Source organism: Dermacentor variabilis, chromosome 6, assembly GCF_050947875.1.
Source record: "Dermacentor variabilis isolate Ectoservices chromosome 6, ASM5094787v1, whole genome shotgun sequence".
Lineage (NCBI taxonomy): Eukaryota > Metazoa > Arthropoda > Arachnida > Ixodida > Ixodidae > Dermacentor > Dermacentor variabilis.
This window is the reverse complement of record NC_134573.1, coordinates 31,323,180-31,345,971: the sequence shown is the minus strand read 5'-3', so window position 1 is coordinate 31,345,971 and position 22,792 is coordinate 31,323,180. Positions and strand designations below refer to the sequence as shown.

Below are 22,792 nucleotides of genomic sequence, written 5' to 3'. Positions count from 1 at the left end.
CATCTTTGAAAGTACACTGTATTGTTTTTAAATTGCTAAAGCTTTATCAAAGCAGTTTTGTGGTAAGCAAGAAACAAAATTGTACAAGTGGTCTCCTACTAGTTTCAAAATTTGCATCGCGTTTCGTCTAATCCACATAGCCTCTTGGCGGCTAAGGCAAAATGCATGAACTTGAGCATTCCTGCACCGATAGCAGGGAGTCTAAACTGCTTCGAGGTTAATTCTTTCATTGCTGAGAGGCTACAAGTGACTTCACTGAAAAAGTTGCCACTTAACTCCATGTATTTACCTTAATCTTTCTGTCGGCTTCCAGCCTGCTTGGCATCATCACGAAGGCTGCCAACTCCCTAGTGGACGCAGTCAGGACACGATGGTGGCAGGACGCAGTGGCAGGAGCCGCCAAAGGCTTCGAAATCCCTAGTGAACGTAGTCAGGACACGGTGGTGGTAGGATGCAGGGGCGGGAGCCACCAGAGTGTACCTGCAGCAAATTTGCACAACTGCTCTTAGTCCTACCATGTCACAACTTACAAGAAAAATTCAGCTGTCTGTGTAACGTGGATACCAATAGAAATAAATGTAAACAGTTAGGTCCTGCAACACAACTAGAACATCGACAAAGAAGGAATGGTACTTATGTTTATGAAAATCCAAGCAATGAGAAAAAAAGAATGTGCATCCGATTTGTGCATGGAAGCTCAATGGAAACCTGAGCTGATACAATCAAGTGATCTGCTAGTCAACTGCAAGCCTCTTAAAATGTCATTGTATATTTTTTACGCGCAATATGTTAAGCTGCATTAGAACAAGTTCAATATCTCTAGATATAAGTAAATCACGAAGCAATTCAATTAATGAATTCCAGTGGTCGTTAATGCAGCAAAGTGCAAGCTCTGAATGAAGCTGGCCAAACTGGGTAGTGACAAATAACAATGTGGTTCTCTACATCTTGTTTTTCTGGCTTTCGCTGTAGCATTAAAATACACAAGAAATTTCACATTCCTGACATTTACCCTGCTAATTTTTATTCCATAATGCATAATACTTCAGCAAGAGCAATAATGCTGTCTTTTAATCGTAAATAGTGATAGAACAAGAAATTTTACTGGAGCCAATGTTTGGCAAGAAAACTTATCTCCTCTTCGTCGAAACATTGGCTCCAGCGATGCCCCTTGTTCTATGGCTCTTCATGATTTCAAGTCTCTGTCTTCCTGTGTACCTCTGTACTTTCAATGTTCTATCAATTACATTGTAATAACGGAGAAATAGTAAATGTAGCTGATGAAGAATTTGTGCTTGTTGGTAGATAATGACAGAGTAACTGCGCAACATGGAGATACGGACAAAGGAGGCTTATGTGTGTCGTCTCCTACAGCCAAGTCTCTCTTTTGGACGATTACTCTATCTCGATGTAAAAGTATTACCCTTTTCACAATAATGCTGAAATGAATAAAGGCCAGGAAAGTGGACACAAAAATTACAACAAATAGCATCATATGCTAATGAGATATGCAAAAGTGCCTGCTACGATGTCTCACCCATAACGTGCTGTATAAGATGGCGTCTTCTTCTGGATGCCGCCATTCCTTGAATACCTAAAATAAAGTACATTTCAAAATTACACAAATACACAGAACAACAGCAGTAGCAGAGGAGATAATGCATGTTTGGCAAAATAAAGTAAACTAATCTGATACACCGCAGACGAAATTTCCTTTATTAAATTAGTAGAAAAATACGCCACACCTCATTTCATTCAATGCTGTGAGCGTTTCTTGGTACAAGAAAAAAAGGTATTTCTGCATGAAAACAATAAAATAATCATAGCTTTCTACTTTTACAAAATACGCTACATCGACTAAGCCAACTACGGCTGTATATACTTAAAATTGTTATATGCACATTGCAATAGCCAAGGCAGGATAAACTTGGGTTCATATGCAGCTCACCGGGAGATACCACTTTGCAATGACCTCATTTCTGCTTGCCAAATATTTGCACTAACATAAGACTACAAATAAAAAGACCCTCTTTTTCGTAAAACACCGGACTCGAAATAGAAAATCCAGTAGGAATAGCACAAATTCTCTACATAACACAGCCAGGTTTTGTGCGCCTAGTAGGATTTACTATTAAAGGTTGCAGCAAATTGATGCTTTTAAATATTTACAACCGTGAAAATAAAGATTACATAAAAAATAACATTATACATCGGCTTATAGTGTGAGCTAATGTGTTTCCGACTTGACGCCAAATGCACATTAAATTTGTTCAGTTTCAGCGCTTTTAAAGCGCTGTGTCTGTTCGCTCGTGCATGCAGCCGCCTTACCGCTACGAAAATATCTGTGCTGCCACATCGCCTGACACTGCCATACAGCGTGGTAGCGTTTTTATTTTATTCGCGGTAATATACTTAAAGCGCTAGTAAATCTTCAGAATACACGATTGTTTTTTCGACAACCTGTCTTCGCCAGCGAAAGTCACACTGGTGCTAGTATTGTATCTACACTTCAAATTACGCAGTACTTGATATTCTACGGATTTTTCGATGCGACAGGCCACTCGTCACTGGAGTCGTTAAGAACGGTGTTTATCTATGGCAGTACAGCTTTGATATAATTTCACATGCTCTCCTGAGGCTTCCGTCTGCCAGTAGTATTTTCGCATACATACGCGCACGCATGCCTATGAAACGTCTGTGAACTGCCCAGAGAAACGTGGCGCAAAATGTAGCCGTACCGGAAGGGCCGAGTACGCGCCGTTTGTAAACTCGGAACAAAAGCTGATATGCTTACCTGAGAGGTTAAGAGAAATATGGCACAGGTCACTCTCCGCTGGTAGTCTTTCGTATGCATCTGGTCTCTGCGTTGCGATCTCCCATATCACAAGGAAAACGCAGAGCAAAACCCAACACTTCCGGCGCTTGTGACGGTCCGGCGAGCTGCACTTGCTCGATGTCGGCAAAGACGAAATCGGCGACACGCCGCTACTGGCGGCAGTCCTCCTCGTCGCAATCACACAGCACGGACAGAAGTTCCCACCGTAACTTGCTGCAACGCCTGGTTGCAGTCGCCCCTAACGCAGCGATTTCAGAACCACTCAACGACGACGTACTCGCGCGTGATGCAGCGCAACTGCAAAATGTCGTCATGCTATTGACGGCTTCGGCTTTGGATCATTTAAATCCGCACAACTGAGCAAACAGTTGTGCTAGTTTCGGTTTTGTTTTCTCGCGTTGAAATAAAAACTGTTTTGCTCACTGATAATTTTACGTCACTTAAGTAATGTTCACGAAGGAAACAGCCATGAATTTAACACGCGTCCTGAAATGCCCGCTACGTTCACTTGACAGAAGAAAAATTTTGTCGTTCGAGTGTGGTTGCGTTTGAAATATCTATCATTGGGCTGTCGGAGCGTGCTTGAAGTGTGAAGACGCGGCGTAATTGTCCTTAATTTTCTTGGCTATAACGGTGCAGCTGCCCTTGATTTCTGTCGAGTGCTGTTTGCTCTGATGTAAGCTAGAACTACAAAGCCGCCCATGTTACTGAATGATCTAGTGCAGCTGAAGTTGCCAGAACTCCGGTATTTCCTCCACAAGTTCTTACTGTGTACTGCTGTCACCAAATGCGGGCGTAGTCATTTGGCGGAGATTTAGCAACGCATTTTCTAGAACTATCGTTTACCGCTCTATCACGACATGGAGAAGCAGCGTGGTTGGTCCTTAGTAAAATTTTCTATTTATTGCGAATTTTGCGAAAGAAGTTATATCGCCACAACCGTCGAAATATATCTGTCGTTGTTACCGTGAGCTTACGTATAAAGTCAAGTGCGATAAGATCCCATCCCACGCCGTTGGCTGTGCGCGTTAAAGCAAGTGTTCGAGGCTCAGCCCGGCTGGATGGGCGCCCCAAGTCAGGTATCTAGGAGGTGACGTGATAAAACGCGCGCAAGCCGGGAGAGGGTGGCGCTAGTTTAGCGCGCTTCTCCTCCTCTAGCCGTTGCTCTAGCCCGGTCTTGCGCCATCCTCGCTCTGTTTTGGCGATAATTTCTGATGTATGCAAAGCTGCGGGGGGGGGGGGAGGGTTCGCTCAGATTGCACAAATTTTCGGAGACGCTTTGAAGGAAGCGGCAGCTGAAGCGTTCGGTCCGCTCTGTTCGCGCCCTTCATCACGCCAACGCTGTGACAGCGAGTGTTCGCCGTCATTGAGTGAGATCTGTTGATGTTTGCACGTGCGCGCGTGACCCAGTGCTTGCTAATTTAGGGAGTAAGCGAATGTTTACTGCAGTTTATTCAGCCGATGAAACAACGAACCTTGGTTCGTGCAATAGTTCGTGCAGTGGTTCATGCAGCATTGGGGTGAAACTGCTCTATTTTTGTTTTTATATTTTTAGGGGGTTCCAAAGCAGTGTTGCGTACGCTAATATTTGTTTCTGGTGGCGGAACGCTACGCACTGCGGTAGCCCAGTGGCTTTGGTGTTGCGCTGCTGAGGTCGAGGTGACGGGTCCAACCACAACCACGGCAGTCACATTCCAACGGGGTCAGAATGCGAAAACGCGCGTATACCGTGCATTCCGTACACGCTAAATAAACCGAGCTGCGGAAAATAAATCCGCAGCTTTCCATTACCGTGCGCCTCATAAGACCTTGATTTTGGAACTTAAATCGTCAAAATTTAATATTAAGTCACGGAATCACACTTACAATCGACACTGTTGAGTGCGCCTACTGAACTTGTTATCTCGTTGCTATGCTCTCTTTAGTAGCCAATACTTTTTTTTAGATGTACTTATGGTCAGAATCCAGTGCGACAAATCCAGGTCTTCCTTAGCATAGAAAACCAGCTATCGCTTAAGTGTATGAGGTATCAACGAACATGGTCAAGGAAAATCTATATATAGAGTTCGAAGTAATTGCAGAACATGACAAGGATGAAAGAATGATACACCGCATTACAACCAGGACAGGAACCCGAGGGCCTGCCTAAAACAGAAGAGTTTATCTGGTATTTCTTCTCCTGCATTAAAATCTTTCTCTCGCCAGACTCATCTCGAATATCAGAGGAATGGCAATCTTCCACGACGACTCTTCGCATGCTATTGAGAGTCAAACGACCCATGCGCAAATGTTGACTCTTGTTTTCTGACTCTACTCGCGTAAAAGTGGATCTTCGGAAGAAAAAAGAGAGTCAAGTTGCCGTGACTCACTTTTTACTTTCTTTTTTTCTTAGAGTGTACAGAATATGCATTCCTCCCCCATTCTACTAAGCAATTCGTCATATTGTATATGTATACTATGTCCGCGGAGGTGAAAACTTACCGTACTTTTGCTAAAATTTTATGTTTAATTGGGCGTAGTCACCGTTTGGAAGTATTTGAAAAGTAAAAAAATATTCGCATCTACGAATACTGACTATTCGAAAGTTGCGAATATTCGCACATCCCTATTCAACAAGGCAACAAATAACGTGAAACGCAAAGTCACAAAGGCTTATACAAGCTCCTGGGTGGCGGAAGTGGAACGTAAACATTCTACGAGTAACTACCCAAGAGGTGAAAACGGAATATACAGAGAGCATATTTATAACAGCTAAAAAGGTGGTTCTTTACTTTTGTGAGCGATATTCCCTGAGAAAGCATAGTTTTAAGTGGAGGTACACCAAGTAATCAGAAGCGTGTGCTTGCTGGTGTAAAGCGATGGAAACGATGGAACATGCTTTCTTGTAATGCGAAATTATCTACCCAGCTCTATACCTACGCTTCGCTGGTGTCTTTAAAGCCCTGAGATTCAAGAATAGCAGGGGTAAAGTAAACATATTCGAGACATAAATTAGTAAAAGGTGGTTGGAGGTTTGGCCGTCGATAAGCTGGGAGACCACAAAGATCGTAGGCGTACACAAACGAGCTTTCCGATAATTGCCCAGAAATTTCTATACGGCGTATTTATTGCCTATAAAAAAGATAGGCCTTTCGGCAATATAAGGAAAATAGAGCTTGAGGGAGCAGACAACCACCCCTTTTCAGAGGGTATGCTTACAACATCCATCCATATATTAATCAATCCAACAATACCACTGCGTCCATCACACTTGCAGCATGCTCAGCGCAATGGAGTATAGAGATCGGCGTAACATGGCGTGGACGAGAAAGATAGGAAGGTATAACGGAGGAAATATTTCACAATTGGAACTTTGGAGCGAAAACCTGAACCTCTTTTTTGTCAGAGTGCCTTCTACGGATACAAATTAAGACAGGAGTTCACCGGAAGATGGAGGCTTGGAGTGATATACATTGTTAAGTCAGGGAATGTGGTTGGGGTTAGTGATATTTATTGGTCGACTTATTCTTTTCGCACGTTTGCTTACAAGTAAATGAACGGACTGTGAATTATGTAGGCGTTCCGCAGCTCAACGCGAACGGGGCTGTGTATGATAGAGGTGTTCCGCTGCTCAGCAAAGTAACGAGAGAAGCACGATGTCGCAGTGGCGACGCTAAGCCGCGCTGGCGACTGTTTTATAGAGAAGGAATGAAACAACTCTCACATACTTCAAATTAGGTGCAGACTGAAACACCCCAAGTGCTCAGTACGAGAGTCTTCATCGTGAAATCCACATTTCTGCTATGTTAAGCCATAAAAAAACAGCAAGTTTCAACACACTTTTCCGTCGCAGTCTTGTGCTAGCCTAACCGTTGCTTATAAGTGAAAATGTCTTCAGCAGGGACTTGTACTCTAAACCAATTAGCTGAAAGCATAGTGGTGTATAGTTTAACGAGAAGGGAAACCTCAATAAAGTGCGAACCGATTTTTGCTAAAGCCAGCACACACTGAAGCCAAGGAAAACATGGGGTAAGTTTACTGCACTTGAAACTAAATGAAGAAAAAAAAAACGAAGTAACTTTCGTTAGCCATAGCCACATGAAGCCAATAAATGATGACGCGAAGGAAAGCATCGAAAAGCTCCTGTGTAGATTTGGAAGTGATAAGCAATGGAGAAATGAAAGGGGACGAAAAGATAACTTGCCGCCAGTAGGAGCCGAACCGACAAGCTACGAATTAGACGTGCATTCCACTGCCAATTGTGGAATATTGTGGACATCAATCCAACCACAACCTTGTGTATTTATCTATACTAGATTTAGCACTGCGCGTGATGGCCAGCGCAACTCATAGCCGTGGCCCGGGTGGATGTGGAACATCTTTATTCTTGCCGGATGGCTTCACATAACACGCGAGCTCAGGCGAAGGCACGCGTCTAAAAAAAACGCTTGTGCTACCTAATGTAACAAGGGTCTCCAGAACCGCTGGCCAGGAGGATTGCAGACATGGAGCAATAGAGCTGTCTAAATTACATTGGAATCAAAGTCATCCCCTGCACACAGGGCGAAGACTGCTTTGTCATCTTAAAAACCTTTCCTGAAGTGGTTGAATGCCCCATTTCACCGACAAACAAAGACGCAGCTCTCCGCGTCGCCACCAAGACACCAGGAACGAGCATCATCGCTCGTTTTTACTGGCATGACAAGAAAACGAATTCCTTCTGAAAACACGGAGAACACATTTGCGTACGTATCAGATAGGTCTGTCTAGAAGTAAGAAAAACTCGTTATTTCAATGAGCACGTGACCAGTAACGACAAACGCCTATTCAGCAAAGCACTCGCCCTCGAAAGAGAAACGAAATTGCATTACCTTTGTACCGAGAATGGCCGAATCAAAGCGCGCAAGACTTCAGGACAAGTGCCGAGTCAGACCTATGCATCTTCACGTAGTTTTCAATCTAGACATTTGTCATTTTCCTAACCTGCTCCTGACAACATCCCTGTATGTCATTGCTCTGAACTGTTGAATGAAAATCGTTGCTCGTTAATTATAACTCCTCATTACTACACAATAATGTACGAAGTTAGTGCAAAAACCAACATAGCATTACTGCCTTTATTGATTCACTTGGAGATGCCTTTTCATTTTTCTCCAATTCCGAAACTTGGCTTGGCTCTTCTGATGGCAACTTATATGGTTTACTGCCGTTCAAATACAAATACTGTCGCGCAGTTCCGATCGGCATGGTGGTTCGGCTATTTTCGTACCACCGAAAGTCAAGTAGGAACGTAGGTTGACCTGTCTTTAAACGTACCTAACTGTGAATCAGCGTGGATTGAAACTAACGTGTCGCCTTCTAGTAATCGCACTGGCTTATTCAACGGTTCCCTTTCTCGCTATCCAACTTCATCCATTCTTGATTTCTTGCATAATCTTTGCACAATTCTTTATAAAATTTCAACTGAAAATAAACAGATTTTAATAGGTGGCGATATTCAGATTAATTTTATAGATACTGATAATAGTTCAGTAATATCATATAGCGATTGTTTTGTTGGAATTGTGCTTGAGTCCTTAAGTACTTCTCCTACTCGATGTTGCCTTCTCGAACTAATACTCTTCTTGATGACGCCTTAAGCAATATCACACCACCTCCAAGTGCAGGTGTCATCAACATGCCTATCACAGATCAACTTCCCATTTTTATTACCTACGCCACAGAAAAACTTCACTATGACACTAGTTATTTCACTTCCTGCTTCGACTGCGATAACTCTGTTCATTCAATAAGTTGTACCAACTGGACATCAATTAGTACTCTATCTCATGCTGAAGAGGCATTCGAAAAACCTGTTCATAATTTTTAAAGCTGTGTACGCTAGCACTAAGCTTGTCAGATGAAAAAAAGAAGTTTAAATATCCGCGTAATACTTGCATAATAAAAGCTTTGTTAATCACCATGCGTAAAAGAGATCATTTTTACAGGAGGACTAAAAACAGCCGTTCCATATAAGTGTAGCACAATGCAATAAATTCACAATACGATGTTGAACAACCTACTGAAAAAACCAAAACAAACCAATAATTCTGCAAGGTTAAAATAATCACAAGAAACAATGGCAAGTTTCCAATGACTTTGTGAATACACAGCACGCTAGTAGAACCATTGATAAAATAACTTATGAACAAGAAATTTGCCCTAAATCGTCTTGTGTGGCCAACTGGTTTAGTATTTACTTCTAGGAAGTGTGCAGTAATAGCCCGATAGCCTCTTCTTACCCATGTAACCGTTGCAATCATACATTCTTTCTTTTTGCCATCTCAGCCGATGAGGTCTGTTCTGCTATATTAAGTAGAAAAACACTTGCCCAGGTCTAGATAATGTATCTTATTATCACTGAAAACGTGTTGCCCCTTCTAGTGTGGAAACACTGAGCAGCAAAATTAATCCGTTTTTTAAATGAGGTACCTTTCCTAGTTCGCTCAAGAAGGTAAAATTAATTGCTGTCTTTAAAAAAGGTGATACATCACTGGTGTCTTATTATCGCCCTATCTCTATTTTGTCCGCCAGTGGTAGACTTATCAATAAATTATTTCTTAAACCTCTAAACAGCTACCTAACAAACTTTAAGTTGTTGAAATCTTGCCAACTCGGTTTCCGTCTTGGCAGTTCTACCAGATTAGATTTATTGCAAAAACCGATTACATAAGGTGTTCTAGTGACAGCGGGAATTTTGTTGGCCCAGTATTTTTAGTTTTTACTAAAGCTTTTGACACTCTTAATCATACATTTTAATTTGCAAAACGAGAAACTTTAGATATATACAGTCCAGCTTTAATTTTTCTAAAATATTACTTACATGACCATGAACAAACAGCCCATGTAAGGGGCGCTTATTCCGAGTAGAAAGTTGTTAATCAAGTGGTACCACAGGGCTCAATACAGGGAGGGAAGCCTTGTTCTTATTTTTTTTTGCATTTACATTAACGACACACCTGATGTACTTATTCCTTCTAATAACGTTGGTGATACCTTTATTTCCATGTCAGATAAGCCTTTAACAACCTTATTCTTTAAATTCAACATTAAACTAAGTGGAGGAATGGGGTCAGTTAAATTGTTTTATTTTTAACCCTCTCAAAAATCAGTTCATGATATCTAAACAATGCAGAGGGTGGTGCCGTGTATTCCCCTAGTAACCCTCGACAGTCACCTTATTCCTTAAGCGAAGTGTGTGTCGTTCCTTGGCACAAAATTAGATCCTATATTAAAGTTTACTAATCATATTGCGTTTGTTAAACAACAGCTTTTGGCATAATAGCTGTCATTAAATCACCGCCATTCCTTTCAGAACACCCATTATTATCCTTATATTTTGCGTTCATTCAGAGTCATATCACCTATAGTATTGCTTCCTGGGGAAACACAGATAACTGCCACCTTTCGTCTACTCAACCCATACAGAACCAGGATATTCCCTTAATCCCCAACTGTTCATTTTACTCAAGCGTTTTCCTGCTACTCCAGGCTAACTTTAGCTTACTTGTAACTGGCTTGTTTAAGTATCACTTAAGAATTCTCTTCTTAAAAGACTTAACAAACACCTTGCTTTCAAATTTGTAGACTACAGAAATGCTCACTAATACCAAGCACACTAGGTTTGCGCATAATTTCTACATTCTACTACCTAGATGTAACATCAGCTATGGAAAAATGACATCCCCGTTTGCTGCATTATTAATATAGTAGGACCTACCACATTCAATTAAACTAACGTCACCTTTGAATGTATCTAAACATGCATTGAAATATTTTATATTTTGTAAATAGTTTCATGCCCTATAATATGTTCTTCTGTATAACTAAGCGTTTAATATATGCACTTTTCGTTTGTTTTCTCTCACCAATGTATTGTATAACAGGCGATCATTAGTTTTCCTTGTACTTTTCATATTTTGTTGCTTTAACCCACGTCTTGTATAGAGTTTGTTCTTCTTTTTAGAACCGAGGGTCCAGTTGCAGTCAGGGGCTCTGGGACCCTCATCTGCATAATGTTTCTTACATATTCATTGCTATTTAATGGGGAATAAACTGAAACTGAAACTTATGGCTGCCAGAATGGATCTTCTCGGTATGAAGGGTACCGTGATATTTGGTAATGGAAGCGTCCACAAATTCCAGTAAACGTTAGGCAGTTTCGTAGATAGTAGAACTGCGTAAAACATGGCACACAAAGCATGCCCCCTGGTGCCCCCTCTAAATATGCCAATAGCAGGAATCACCTTACGATGGGGGCGATTGGTCCTTTGGTATATCTGCGCTAATCTTTGAGTTAATATTCGCTCTGAAGCCAAAATATTGGCACAACACAAACTTTGCGGTGGTTCTTGAAGGTAGTATGAAAAAAATTTATGCAGCGTTATATGTTAGCGTTAAGATATGTCAGCGTTAAATTGCCCAGGTACCATTTTAGATAGGCGGTATGCTGGATTCCGCATGCTACTTTTGCAAGAAAGGCAAGAAATAAGAGCACGTTTGCGGTCGTTTAACTTTTCTCATTGGCTCGGCATAAATTATTTGAACAAAACTTGAACGCGAGTGTCACTGTGTCAATTAAGCTGGGTCCCTGTAAAAGATAATTGAACACCGTCCTTGCCTTGAAAGCAGCCAGCTTCTTGTTGCTGTCAGTCATCCAGGTTGTAAGGTCGAGCCACACGGCAAATGCGTCCTTTACTTCCTCTGCTACGAGTTGAACCTGCGAAAAGCAGTGAAATGGGCGTACTAGCAAACAAAATAGCATATATATGACAATTCATCATCTGCTATATCCTGAGCGAGCGCTTATCCCGTCAGAGAGAGAGAGAGAGAAATGGAAACTGGTGGGTTACGCCGCACTCTATTGCAACGTGTCTCAGTTACAGGGGCAGTGGGATTAAGGACAAGAAGGGTATTTGTGTGCGCACTTTTAACAGAAATTATAGTTTTCAGCCTTGCAAGAAGCGCTGTGATATGCTCTCTTCCCTGTGTTAGCGTTTGCGGAGTGTTGTTTCACAGTATTCCTTTCGTCTTGTGTTTCCGCAATGCCTTGACGCCTTGAACGTTTTTACAAGAAGATGAGGAAACTTGAAATAAAATATGCAGATCCCACGAATTATGGGAATCGATGTAAGCGAAGGTTTCCGTGCTCCATGCTTTGATTGACGATAATTAGCGGCAATCTTGACGGCTAAAGCTCAATTTCTTCAACGTTTAGTCTAACACGAAAGTGGGGAGTTGATGATAAACGTTACCTTGCGTGCACCACTGCTGTTTTTGTAGCACACAGAACACACAGGGAAAGGTGTTTGCTTGAGGCGTTGTTGTGCGCCATATTTTATAACCTTTGAGAGGGTTGAGCGCTGTCATTTCCTCACATGGCACATATCATTGTGCCAGAAGTATTAAACTTGAATTGGATTATGGCACTATACGTGCCAAAAGCACACTCAGATTATGAGGTAAGCTGTTTTGGCGGACTCCGGATTAATTTTGACACCATGGTGTTCTTCAACATGTCGCAAAATCTAAGTGCACGTGCGTTTTCTTTTCCGCCCCCATCGAGATGCGAATGCCGTGCTTCGGGTCAAATCTACGACCTCTAGCAATGTCATAACCGCAAAGCTTCCACTGCGGGCGCAGAAGTGTTGATTTGACGGTCGACTGCTACCGTAGTGTCTCCTGGACCCTGAGGTGCACTTTAATTATTGCGGAGCTGCTTCTGCTAGCCCTGCGTAATTTGTCACCATGACATATTTGAATGGCGCTTATTTTTTTAGAAATAGCAGCAACATACCGTACCGTACCTAGAACTTAAGCTTATCCTGTTGCCCCGCAACCGCTGTCGTATAGTATCGGGGTTTCATTGACTCCCGTTGTCACCTCCCCCTCTCTTCTATTAGAACTGCCTCTTCTGCTCCCTCTCCTTCTTCTCCTCTTCTTCTACTCTCTACAGTTCTATCTTCGTCACGCTCTGGTCTCGCATGTTAGTAGAAAGAGAATCGCCGCAGTTTCTACAATGCTTGTGACGGGAGTAACGGATAATTAGAGCTCTCAAGCGGCTAATGTGGTGACGGCCAGGGAGCTCCAGAGGGCATTGTTGTCATTCCACGCCGTGGGGCGCAAACGAGATTCTACGGTCTTCTTCCCTCTCTTACTCGTGCCTGTTATATATACACACGCTCTGAACCACCTCCCGACGCGGTGTTAAGGACGGCCCAGCTGAAGTGCAAGTGTTGCCAGCCTGTTGCGACAACGGGCGTCAACGTTTCCTAGAGCGCCGCCACAAACCTCTAACCGCGGCATCACTAAATCGCCATTGTGACTGAATGAATTCGGCAGGCCAACTATTGTTATCGAACCCACCAACGCGGACCTAATCTGCTATGGGTGGGGGAGTTGCCGCAGGAACGTCGTCGGAGGCCCCTTCCCACGCGCCGACCAAGACGCAAGACAATGGCTACCCGGGCGAACTGCGCGGGTCCGCTCCGAGCTCTTCGAAATCCGTGTGATGTCAGTTTCGGACCGTGAAACTGTGTGTGTGTGTGTGCGTGTGTGTGTGTAAACCGTCCCGCGGAGAGGCGGCGTGTTTACGATGACTGGACAAATGTTTCCGCCACCTTGAAATCGGGGGAGGACCGAGTGTTTATAAACGGCTGTTGTGCGGATGCTCGAGACACTTTCTTAAGCAGTCATGTTGGACTGAGACACTCTCTCCCAAGCAGTCATGTTAGACTGATGTACTTTCTCAAGCAGTCATGTTAGACTGATATAAATACTGTAAATAAACCGATGTTCCTCGTTCTCGATGAGAAGCAGTCCTTCCCTTCATCAACGTTCTCAGCGTGGATAAGTTGGACGACGGCATGGGCCAGCTACCTTCTAATTCATGCCCGATTCCAATCTTGACAACGGGTTGCGAACGGTGGGATTGAGCCCCCAATCCTGAGAACTGGCTGACAGCGGTGAGACGCACTTTGCGACGTGGTGCTGTGTCTGCGGTGAATGCTTGGTTCTTGCTTTGACTCTCTAGGCTTCATTTTGTGGTTGTTCTGTTTGGAACAGTAGGAAAGCTAGATTGTTGAGTGTTAGCTAGGTTGTGTTATCCTAGCTAGAGTTAGCGAGCAGGACCAAGGCAGTAAAGCAGCAATCATGGAGTTAAAAAAACTGCCGAGAGACGAGTTGTTGATTGTTGGTTAGGAACTGGGCCTAGATGTACGCAAGGAAATGCTAAAATCAAAATTATTGGAGCTAATTTCCAAACAGGCCAGTGAGCAAAAAATTGAAATGGGGTTTGAACTTCTGAAAAAATGAGAGAAACGGGACAGAGAAAAAGAAGAACGGGAAAGAGAGAGAGAGGAACACGATAAAGATCGCGAGTTAAGAAAAATGCAACTGGAACTTGAAAGCGAACGTTTGGAGTTGTCTCAAGGAAGTGAAGGGGCTCTGGGACGATCAAGTGAGGCAGAATCATACCACATGTACTGTCTGTTAAAGCCATTTGAGGTCGGGACCAACATAGGCTTGTTCCTAAGCAGTTTTGAAAGGACTTGCGAGAAGATGAACTTCGGTCCGAGTACATGGCCACAGCGGTTGGTGTCTATGTTGCCGTGTGAGGCGGCGGAAGTAATTGCCAGACTCAGTGCACAGGATGCATATGATTATACAAAAGTTAAGGCTAGTCACCTGAAGAAATACAGCCTTTCCGCCGAAGCTTTTCGGCAAAGGTTTAGGAGCACAGCCAAGAAAGATAGCGAGGGGTATCCGGAGTTTGCATACGGCTTAAAGGCCAACCTAGTCGAGTGGCTGAAAAGCGCGGAAGCGTACGACAGCAGAGACATGATCATTGAATGCATGTGTCTAGAGCAGTTTAGAAAAGCATCCCACAAGCTGTGAAACTCTGGGTGCAAGACAGAGGGAATGTAAACACTGTGGAAAGGGCGGCTGCATTAGCTGAAGAGTACACAACGCTTAGAATGTTGAACGCCGAGGACGGCAATTGGGACGGTCGAAATTGACCGCGGAAACCATTTCCGTTCAAAAAGGATTCGCAGGCTAGACGATCAGAGCCTGTAAAGTGGAGGAAAAGCCCGCAGAAAAGAGCGAGGACAAAACTACCGTGTAAACCGTACAAAAAGAGCAGAAAAGAAAATTCGAATCTTTTCGGCCAATCCGCTGTTATTAATACCACAAACTGGGACATATAGCTGTAAACTGCGGGAAGCCCAGTATAGTTTTTTCCTACGTAGAGGAAAAAGACGAGAATATGAAACTTTAAGCCCATATCTTCACGACCTGCAAGTTAATGGCAAACTATGCCGAGTGCTAAGAGACAGTGCCGCCACGATGGACACTGTCCATCCGTTTTACGTGACGGTAGATGACTTCACCGGAGAAGTAGCATGGATCAAACAGGTTGTAGAAGAACACAGCGTGTGTCTGCCCATGGCCAAAGTCAAATTCAGTGGACCATTCGGGGAGCTAGAGACTGAGGCTGCAGTTTTCAAAATTTTATCACTGCAGTACCCTTACATCTTTTCGAATCGTTCGAATTAGTTACTCGTGACAAAGGGCTTAATTTGGGAGAGGGAGTAGTACAGGCATTGACGTGAGGCCAAGCTCGTAAGATCGCGTCGCTTTCGTCTGAAAATGCACAAGCTGCTCCAGCGGAAGCAGAAAAGGGGATAACTTCAATACCCGAATCCGAGCTAGGCCCGAGGTACAGAAACACAGTTGAGGAAAGCCTGTCAGCTGACCAGCTCAATGAGAGCGTATCGCCAGGGTGTCAAAGTTCACCCCTGCTGGAAGAGCCCGCTGATGCACTCGCAAGCGAGACAGGGTCATGCAAGCGAGACAGGGTCATGCAAGCGAGACAGGGTCATTGTTATCACCGCCCTCAAAGAACTTTGATTAGCTCTTACGGGTAGATAGTCACTGGCAGCGGACCAAAAGAAGGATGACAGCTTAGCTAAATTACACCACACAGCTAAAGAAGGCATTGCTAGGCGCAACGTGACGATACATGAGAGAGGAGGATTGTTGTATCGACACCACAGAGATCGAAAGGGTAGGATTCTAGATCAATTAGTCGTACCTACTAGGTATAGGGAGGAACTTTTGAGTTTCTGTCATGGAAATGGGTGGTCCGGCCACCTAGGCATAAACAAATCAAAGGAAAGATTGCTTATGGAATACTACTGGCCTGGCTGTTTCAAAGACGTAGAAAATTTTGTAAGATCATGCGACGCCCGCCAGCGCTCGGGTAAACCAGGAGAGACATGGAAAGCTCCACTAAAGGTAGTGCCCTTAATAACAGAACCTTTCAGACAACTTGTGATAGACACGGTAGGGCCTCTACCAAAAACCAAATCGCGTTACAGGTACTTGTTTGCCATGCTGTGTCCGGCTACAAAGGTTCCAGAAGCAATCCCTCTGAAAGAGCTCAGCTCCACCGAAGTAGTAGACGCGCTTTTGACAGTGTTTGCAGGAGTTGGTATTCTAGCCGAAATTCAGGCGGATCAAGGGTCACTATTCACCAGCGCACTGACTTCCACATTCTTGCAAAAGTGTGGAGTAAAGTTAATACACAGTTCCATCTATCACCCTCAGTCAAACAGTGTAGAGAGGAGGCATTCAGTGCTTAAGCGAGCGCTCTGTTACGAGCACAAGGAGGACTGGGAGAACTGTCTGCCGGCAACTTTGTTTGCTTTGCGAACAATTCCACATGAAGCGACAGGGTCCTCACCAGCAGAACTAGTGCATGGGAGGACACTCCGTTCTCCACTAAGAATGTTAAGAGAGATGTGGGAGGAAAGAGGGGAGAGTCCTACAGTGGTTGAATACGTGCTAAATCTGCTGGAACGGCTAAGCGCAACCCAAGAACTAGTCGGAAAGAACATGGAAGTAGCTAAAAAGAACGCCAAATTCTATTACGACAAGAATGCGAGGCTTCGTACGTTTAACGCCGGAGACCAGGTAACGATCCTCAAACCTTCAAGAAAGAACAAGCTTGAAGTTCACTCGGACGGGCCCATTAAAGTGTTGCAAAAACTTTCAGATACTAACTATGCTCTGAAAATGTCCGGTCACAGGAAAGAGTTGAAGATATATCACTGCAATTTGATGAAGCCGTATGTAGAGCGGAGCGGAGTCGTTAACTATACCCTCAAAGAGCAGGATGGCACTAGTACCAAGTTTAAGGAGTATAAGGCGACCTCCAACTCTCAAATCGGCCTAGAAGAAGTAGTAAAACATTCGGTAAGCTGGCACGCTCTAAGAACCGAGCAGCTAGATGAGCTAAAAGGGGTGTTAGGGGAATATATCGACAGGTTCAGCGATAGGCCAGGTAGAACAGAACTAATAACGCATGAAATAGAGCTGACATCAACCGAACCCGTAAGATCAATGCCTTACAGGGTGTCTCCAAGACAGAGAGAAATTATGGAGGCAGAGATACAGTGCATGCTATAGTTGGGAGTTACTGAGCCCGCTCAGAGTGACTACACGTCACTGCTAATACTGGTAGAAACCCCGAACAAGGACCCTCGTCCGTGTGTTGACTACAGGAAGTTAAATGCTATCACTAGGGATCAGCTGTACCCGATACCCAACATTGAGGGACGAATTGAAAGGGTTAGCGCTGCTAAATACATTTCAACTATAGATCTCTTGCGGGGGCACTGGCAAGTTCCCCTTTCAGAAAATGCCAGCCGCTATGCCGCATTCATTTCACCTGTAGGCATTTTTCGTCCTCTCGCACTCAGCTTCGGGCTGAAGAACGCCCCGTTTAGCTTCTCTAAGTTAATGGATATTGTCCTAAAAGACTTGCAGGAGTTCGCCTTGCCATATCTTGATGATGCAGCAATTTTTTCCGATAGCTGGGAACAACACGTATCGCACCTCAAACAGGTGTTTTCACGGTTGAGGGATGCCGGCTTAACGATGAAAGCCGAAAAGTGTAGGTTTGGTTGTTCACAGGTTGCTTATCTGGGCCATGCTGTCGGCCAGGGCACGACACGGCCGGCCGAGCTGAAAATAGCTACGATTGGAGAATTTTCGCTGCCGCGCACGAAAACAGACATTCGTTCATTTATGGGACTTGTGGGGTACTATCAACGGTACATTCCGAATTACTCGCAAATGGCAAGTCCATTAACGGACGCCCTACGAAAGGGAGCACCGAGTAGAGTACACTGGGATAAAGACAAAGAGAACGCTTTCCAAAGTTTGGAAACGCTATTGGTTTCTCGTCCTGTGCTTCGCGCGCCAGACTACACAAAGAAATTCATAGTTCAATGCGACGCAAGCGACAGAGGTACGGGCGTGGTAGTTAGTCAGGTCGGCGACGATAACGAGGAGCATCCTATCCTCTATGCCAGCCGTAAACTAAATGTAAGAGAGGAAGCCTACAGCGCTTCAGAGAAGGAATGCGCTTGTTTGGTTTGGGCCGCTTAGAAGTTGTCGTGTTACTTGTACGGAGCGAACTTCATCTTCGAGACTGACCACTGTCCTCTGACGTGGCTCAATCAAATGTCACACAAAAATGGCCGCTTGCTCCGATGGAGTCTCACTCTCCAAGAGTACAACTTCTCCGCTAGATATAAGAAGGGAAAGTTGCATAGCAGTGCGGATGGTTTGAGAAGGCTAATTCGAATTCTGCGCTTGAGGGCCCCGCCTAAATTTTAGGGTTATTATTGTTAATTTTTATAAGCCAAGAAGATCACCTCTCATTTAGCAGGATTCCCTCCATGATTGCTGAATTTGTCAGCACGAAATTGCTTCAAAAGTTGGCATAGCGAAATGCTGCATTTCTTGTTTCTGCACTTATGTTTGTTTTTTATTTTGAAGCCTAGCGGCTCTAAAGTGAGAGCCAAGGTACGTCAGCTCGGCGCAGAGCCGTGTTGTGAGGTTCATTTTTCAGCTGCCTGTCCTTGTTGAATGTTTTGGGGCGACGACATCATTACACAAGTGGTTACTACGTGCCAAGACATCACCCCCTGGCCACCAGCCGTTCTCTTCCTGCCCAGCGGTTATCAGCTCTGGACAGTCGAGACTTTCCGGGCCATGGAGGCGCTGTTAAGAACGGCCCAGCTGAAGTGCAACAATTTGCCAGCCAGTTGCAACAACGAGCGTCAACGTTTCCTAGAGTGCCGCCACAAACCTCTAGCCACGGCGTCACTAAATCGCCATTGTGACTGAATGAGTTCGGCTGGCCAACTATTGTTACCCAACCCATCAACGCGGACCTGATCTGCTATGAGTGGTTGCCGCGGGAACGTCGTCGGAGGCCTCTTCCCACGCGCCGAGCAAGACGCAAGACAATGGCTACCCGGGCGCACTGCGAGGGTCCGCTCCGACTTCTACGAAATCCGTGTGATGTCGGTTTCGGACCGTGAACCTGTGTGTGTGTGTGTGTGTGTGTGTGTGTGTGTGTGTGTGTGTGTGTGTGTGTGTGTGTGTGTGTGTGTGTGCGTGTGTGTGTGTAAACCGTCCCGCGGAGAGGCGGCGTGTTTAGGATGACTGGACGAACGTTTCCGCCACCTTGGAATGGGGGGAGGACCGAGTGTTTAAAAACGGCTGTTGTGCAGATGCTCGAGACACTTTCTTGAGCAGTCATGTTAGACTGTTAGACTGTGCGGACTGAGACACTCTCTCTCAAGCAGTCATGTTAGACTGATATAGATACTGTAAATAAACCGATGTTCCTCATTCTCGATGAGAAGCAGTCCTTCCCTTCATCAACGTTCTCAGCGTGGATAAGTTGGACGACCGCATGGGCCAGCTACCTTCTAATTCATGCCCGACTCCAATCTTGACAACGGGTTGCGAACGGTGGGATTGAGCCCCCAATCCTGACAGCATATCATATTGACCGCAAGAAAAGACGGGGACAGAGGGAGAGAACACATAAACAGCACGGGCGGTAACGGTTTTTGGGGTCAATATGATATGCAGTAAATACCAACTAGGCCAAAGTGAAGTTCTTCTGAATCCTGACAGTGTGCGCGACAGAAGCAGCCACAGCAGCCCACAGCAGCAGCAGCAGTGGGAAAGTCAAAGAGGTAAAGAAATATTTGCCTTAGCAATAATATACAACAGATGTTGGTGCATTACCTTCGTATGGCGCTCGAGTGTTCTCTCGGGCACCTGATCGTAGAGAATCTTGGCCACGGCGAACTTCATGTAGCGTGCCGTGTGTTCGTAGCATTCGCGCGACAGTGGGGGCAACTCGAACTGCGAGTACCGGTACCGGTCGAAGCGGAACCGACAACGGCGCATGCGCTCAACCGTGAGTGGACCCATGAGCTCCACCACCCTCCATGCCAGGTAGTTGGCCACCACGTAGCTGCATCCAGAGAACAACATGCAATCTGAGGATCACATCCTTAAGGTCCCCTCGTACTCAATGTGTGATGCTTAATTCGAGGCGAAACTGCAGGATTCTCATTAAATTGAACCTATTTCCTGGGCAAACTGTCAGGTCCGCAAAATTACGCGCATCGTCTTATCCGAAACAGCGCACACGAAGCACGTCAGGGAAGATATGATTCGAATACTGTCAATGTTAAGTTGATCACGTTCCATTTCGTTTGTGCTCATTCCTTCTGCTCAATAGCAGTAACAGCTCGTGAAATAGTAATATTAGCCGGCCTTCTGTCACTCGATTTTCTGAGCCATGCAGCCTGACATGCAAATATGGGAACATTTAAAGAGAATACCTCCTGAAGCTGCTTAGTTGCCAGTCTCAAAAGCCATGGTGTATGCGTTGCGATTAAATACTGCAATGATAAGGAGCCCAAACACTCACAGGAAGATAAAACAAAGAACCAAACACAACAAGCCATACACAAGCGCTTGTGGTGTTTAGTCCTTTCTTTAGTGCTTTTGTAAGCTTTTGCGCTGCTTATCATCATGGATTTGTATAAACTAGCCCTAATTGCTTGAAACCTTGGGCTCCAGAAATTTGTGACTTGCGCAGGTACAGTTAATTTGTACCCTTAGTTTCGTTCTCTATATATTGTTTTCATTCTAGACCTTTTACTGCGCCGCATAGCCTGGCGTCGGCACATTTGTGCGGTTACAATGAATGTGGAGGCATGGACAGAAATAAAATAGAGCCACCATATGTATCCAGAACGTTTGCAAAGATTGTCAACCATTGACATCACTCTCATGCCTACATATCGCCCTTTGATTATGTTGACCTTAAATGTCCCGCTTCGAGGGTGCCAAATTTATTTAGATAATTTCTACACTATGGTAAATTTCTTGAATTTAATTAAATTCTGTAGTTTTACGTGCCAAAACCACGATTCGATTCTTAGGCACGGCCCAGTGGGAGACACCTGATTAATTTTGACCAATCCACTGCGCAAGACACGGGCGCTTAGCACTTTGCCCTCATCAAAATGCAGCCGCCCCAGCCGGGTTTTGGTACCGCAACCTCGTGCTTAGCAGTGAAACACCTTAGCCACTAAGCCACCACGGCTGGCGCTTAATTTCTGAATTCATGAAAACAATACACGCAAACCAACGAATGGCAGCAAAACGCGTGAAACGCTAAAAAAATTGTTTTGAGATGCAAATTGAACACAAAAAAATTCACGTTCTACTACGAAGTCGTCTGATCGCAAAACGCTCGTTTGTAAAATTAAAATATGGATTTTTATGTGCGAAAACCTCAACCTGATTATGAAACACGCCCTGGTGGGTGACACCGGAATAACTTTGACCACCTGGAGCTCCTTAACGTGCATCTAAGTCTAAGTAAACTGATGTTATTGTATTTTGCCCCCATTGAAAGGCGGCCGCCGTGGCCGTAATTTTATCCCGAGACCTTGTGCTTAGCTGCTCAACAACAAAGTCACTGAGCAACCACGGCAGGTGCTCGCTTTTCAACGCCCGACTGCGTTCACTCACTTCAGTGATAGGACGGATAGTTGGGGCAGTTCGTATTTCACTACTGGGAAGGTAGGCCGTAGCCCTGACGATGCACGAAGAGTGAGATCACGAACAGTCGCTTCTACACGTCATTTCGGTGTCTATTTGCACAAGTGCTCTAGTGCTGCAACAAAGTCTCCCCGTAAATACATTTCTCAGCATACTGCAAGTGAAGCGCAAAAGGGAAAGGGAAACATACAATGGTCATTAACTTCAATCAACAGGGTACAATTCCTACCCTCTCGAGTACATTTTATGGACTACACATCAGTGGCGAATGCAGATAATTCTTATTCGCGAAGAACAAATCACTCTTTCTCAAAGCGTGCACGCTTACGCCTTCTCTTCAGCGAGGATATTTCGAAGGCGGAGCAGGTACTGCCTGTTCGAGAGGATGATGCGGTCGCTCTTCTCCAAGGTCACCTGGGCGTCGCGCAGGACCGTGTTCAGGAAGTTCGTCCACCTCATCTGTAATGTGGCCATAGGGAGGCCAGAAGCCATGTGCCGCCCCATGACGCGGACAACTCTTTATTTATTTATTTAGTTGAAGTACCTTACAGGCCCGTAGGGCATTGCGTTAGGAGGGAGCGGCCGAAAAATCCGAACACTGCATACACCACCAGATGAAAAAGAGGAAGTACAATACGTGGTAAATAAAATTTGTGCACATATTAGCAGTAATGAAGAGGAGACCAAGCAATGCAGAAATATCGAGAAGAAATATAGTACACAGTTTAAAGCATATCATAAGCGCACGGCGCATGAATAAGTGCGCAATTCATCAAGCGTGTTATAGCAAAAGGGGAAACGAAACGCTCAACATCAGAATATGAACTAAAACATAAATATGAAACATGAATATGACACATGAATATGAAACATGAATAAACATGAACTTAAACATGCTAAACGACGGCTTCAGTGATATGTGTAATAAGTTGGTGATGAAATGTTTCAGGATTAGACAGAGATGCGATGTTGTTTGGCAGATTATTCTAT

General features: G+C 44.5%; 1 protein-coding gene across 1 annotated transcript in view; it reads right to left on the bottom strand.

The window, feature by feature from the left end:
- The window catches only part of LOC142586083 (neprilysin-1-like), a 97,720-nt gene extending 75,414 nt beyond the window's left edge, over positions 1 to 22,306 (bottom strand). The window contains exons 1-3 of the mRNA XM_075697343.1: positions 22,131 to 22,306; positions 19,967 to 20,198; positions 11,475 to 11,573 (exon numbers count right to left, since the gene is read on the bottom strand). Of these exons, the coding sequence (XP_075553458.1) occupies positions 11,475 to 11,573; positions 19,967 to 20,198; positions 22,131 to 22,306 (507 nt within the window). The remainder of the gene's footprint in view (positions 1 to 11,474; positions 11,574 to 19,966; positions 20,199 to 22,130) is intronic.
- Positions 22,307 to 22,792: the final 486 nt, after the last annotated feature.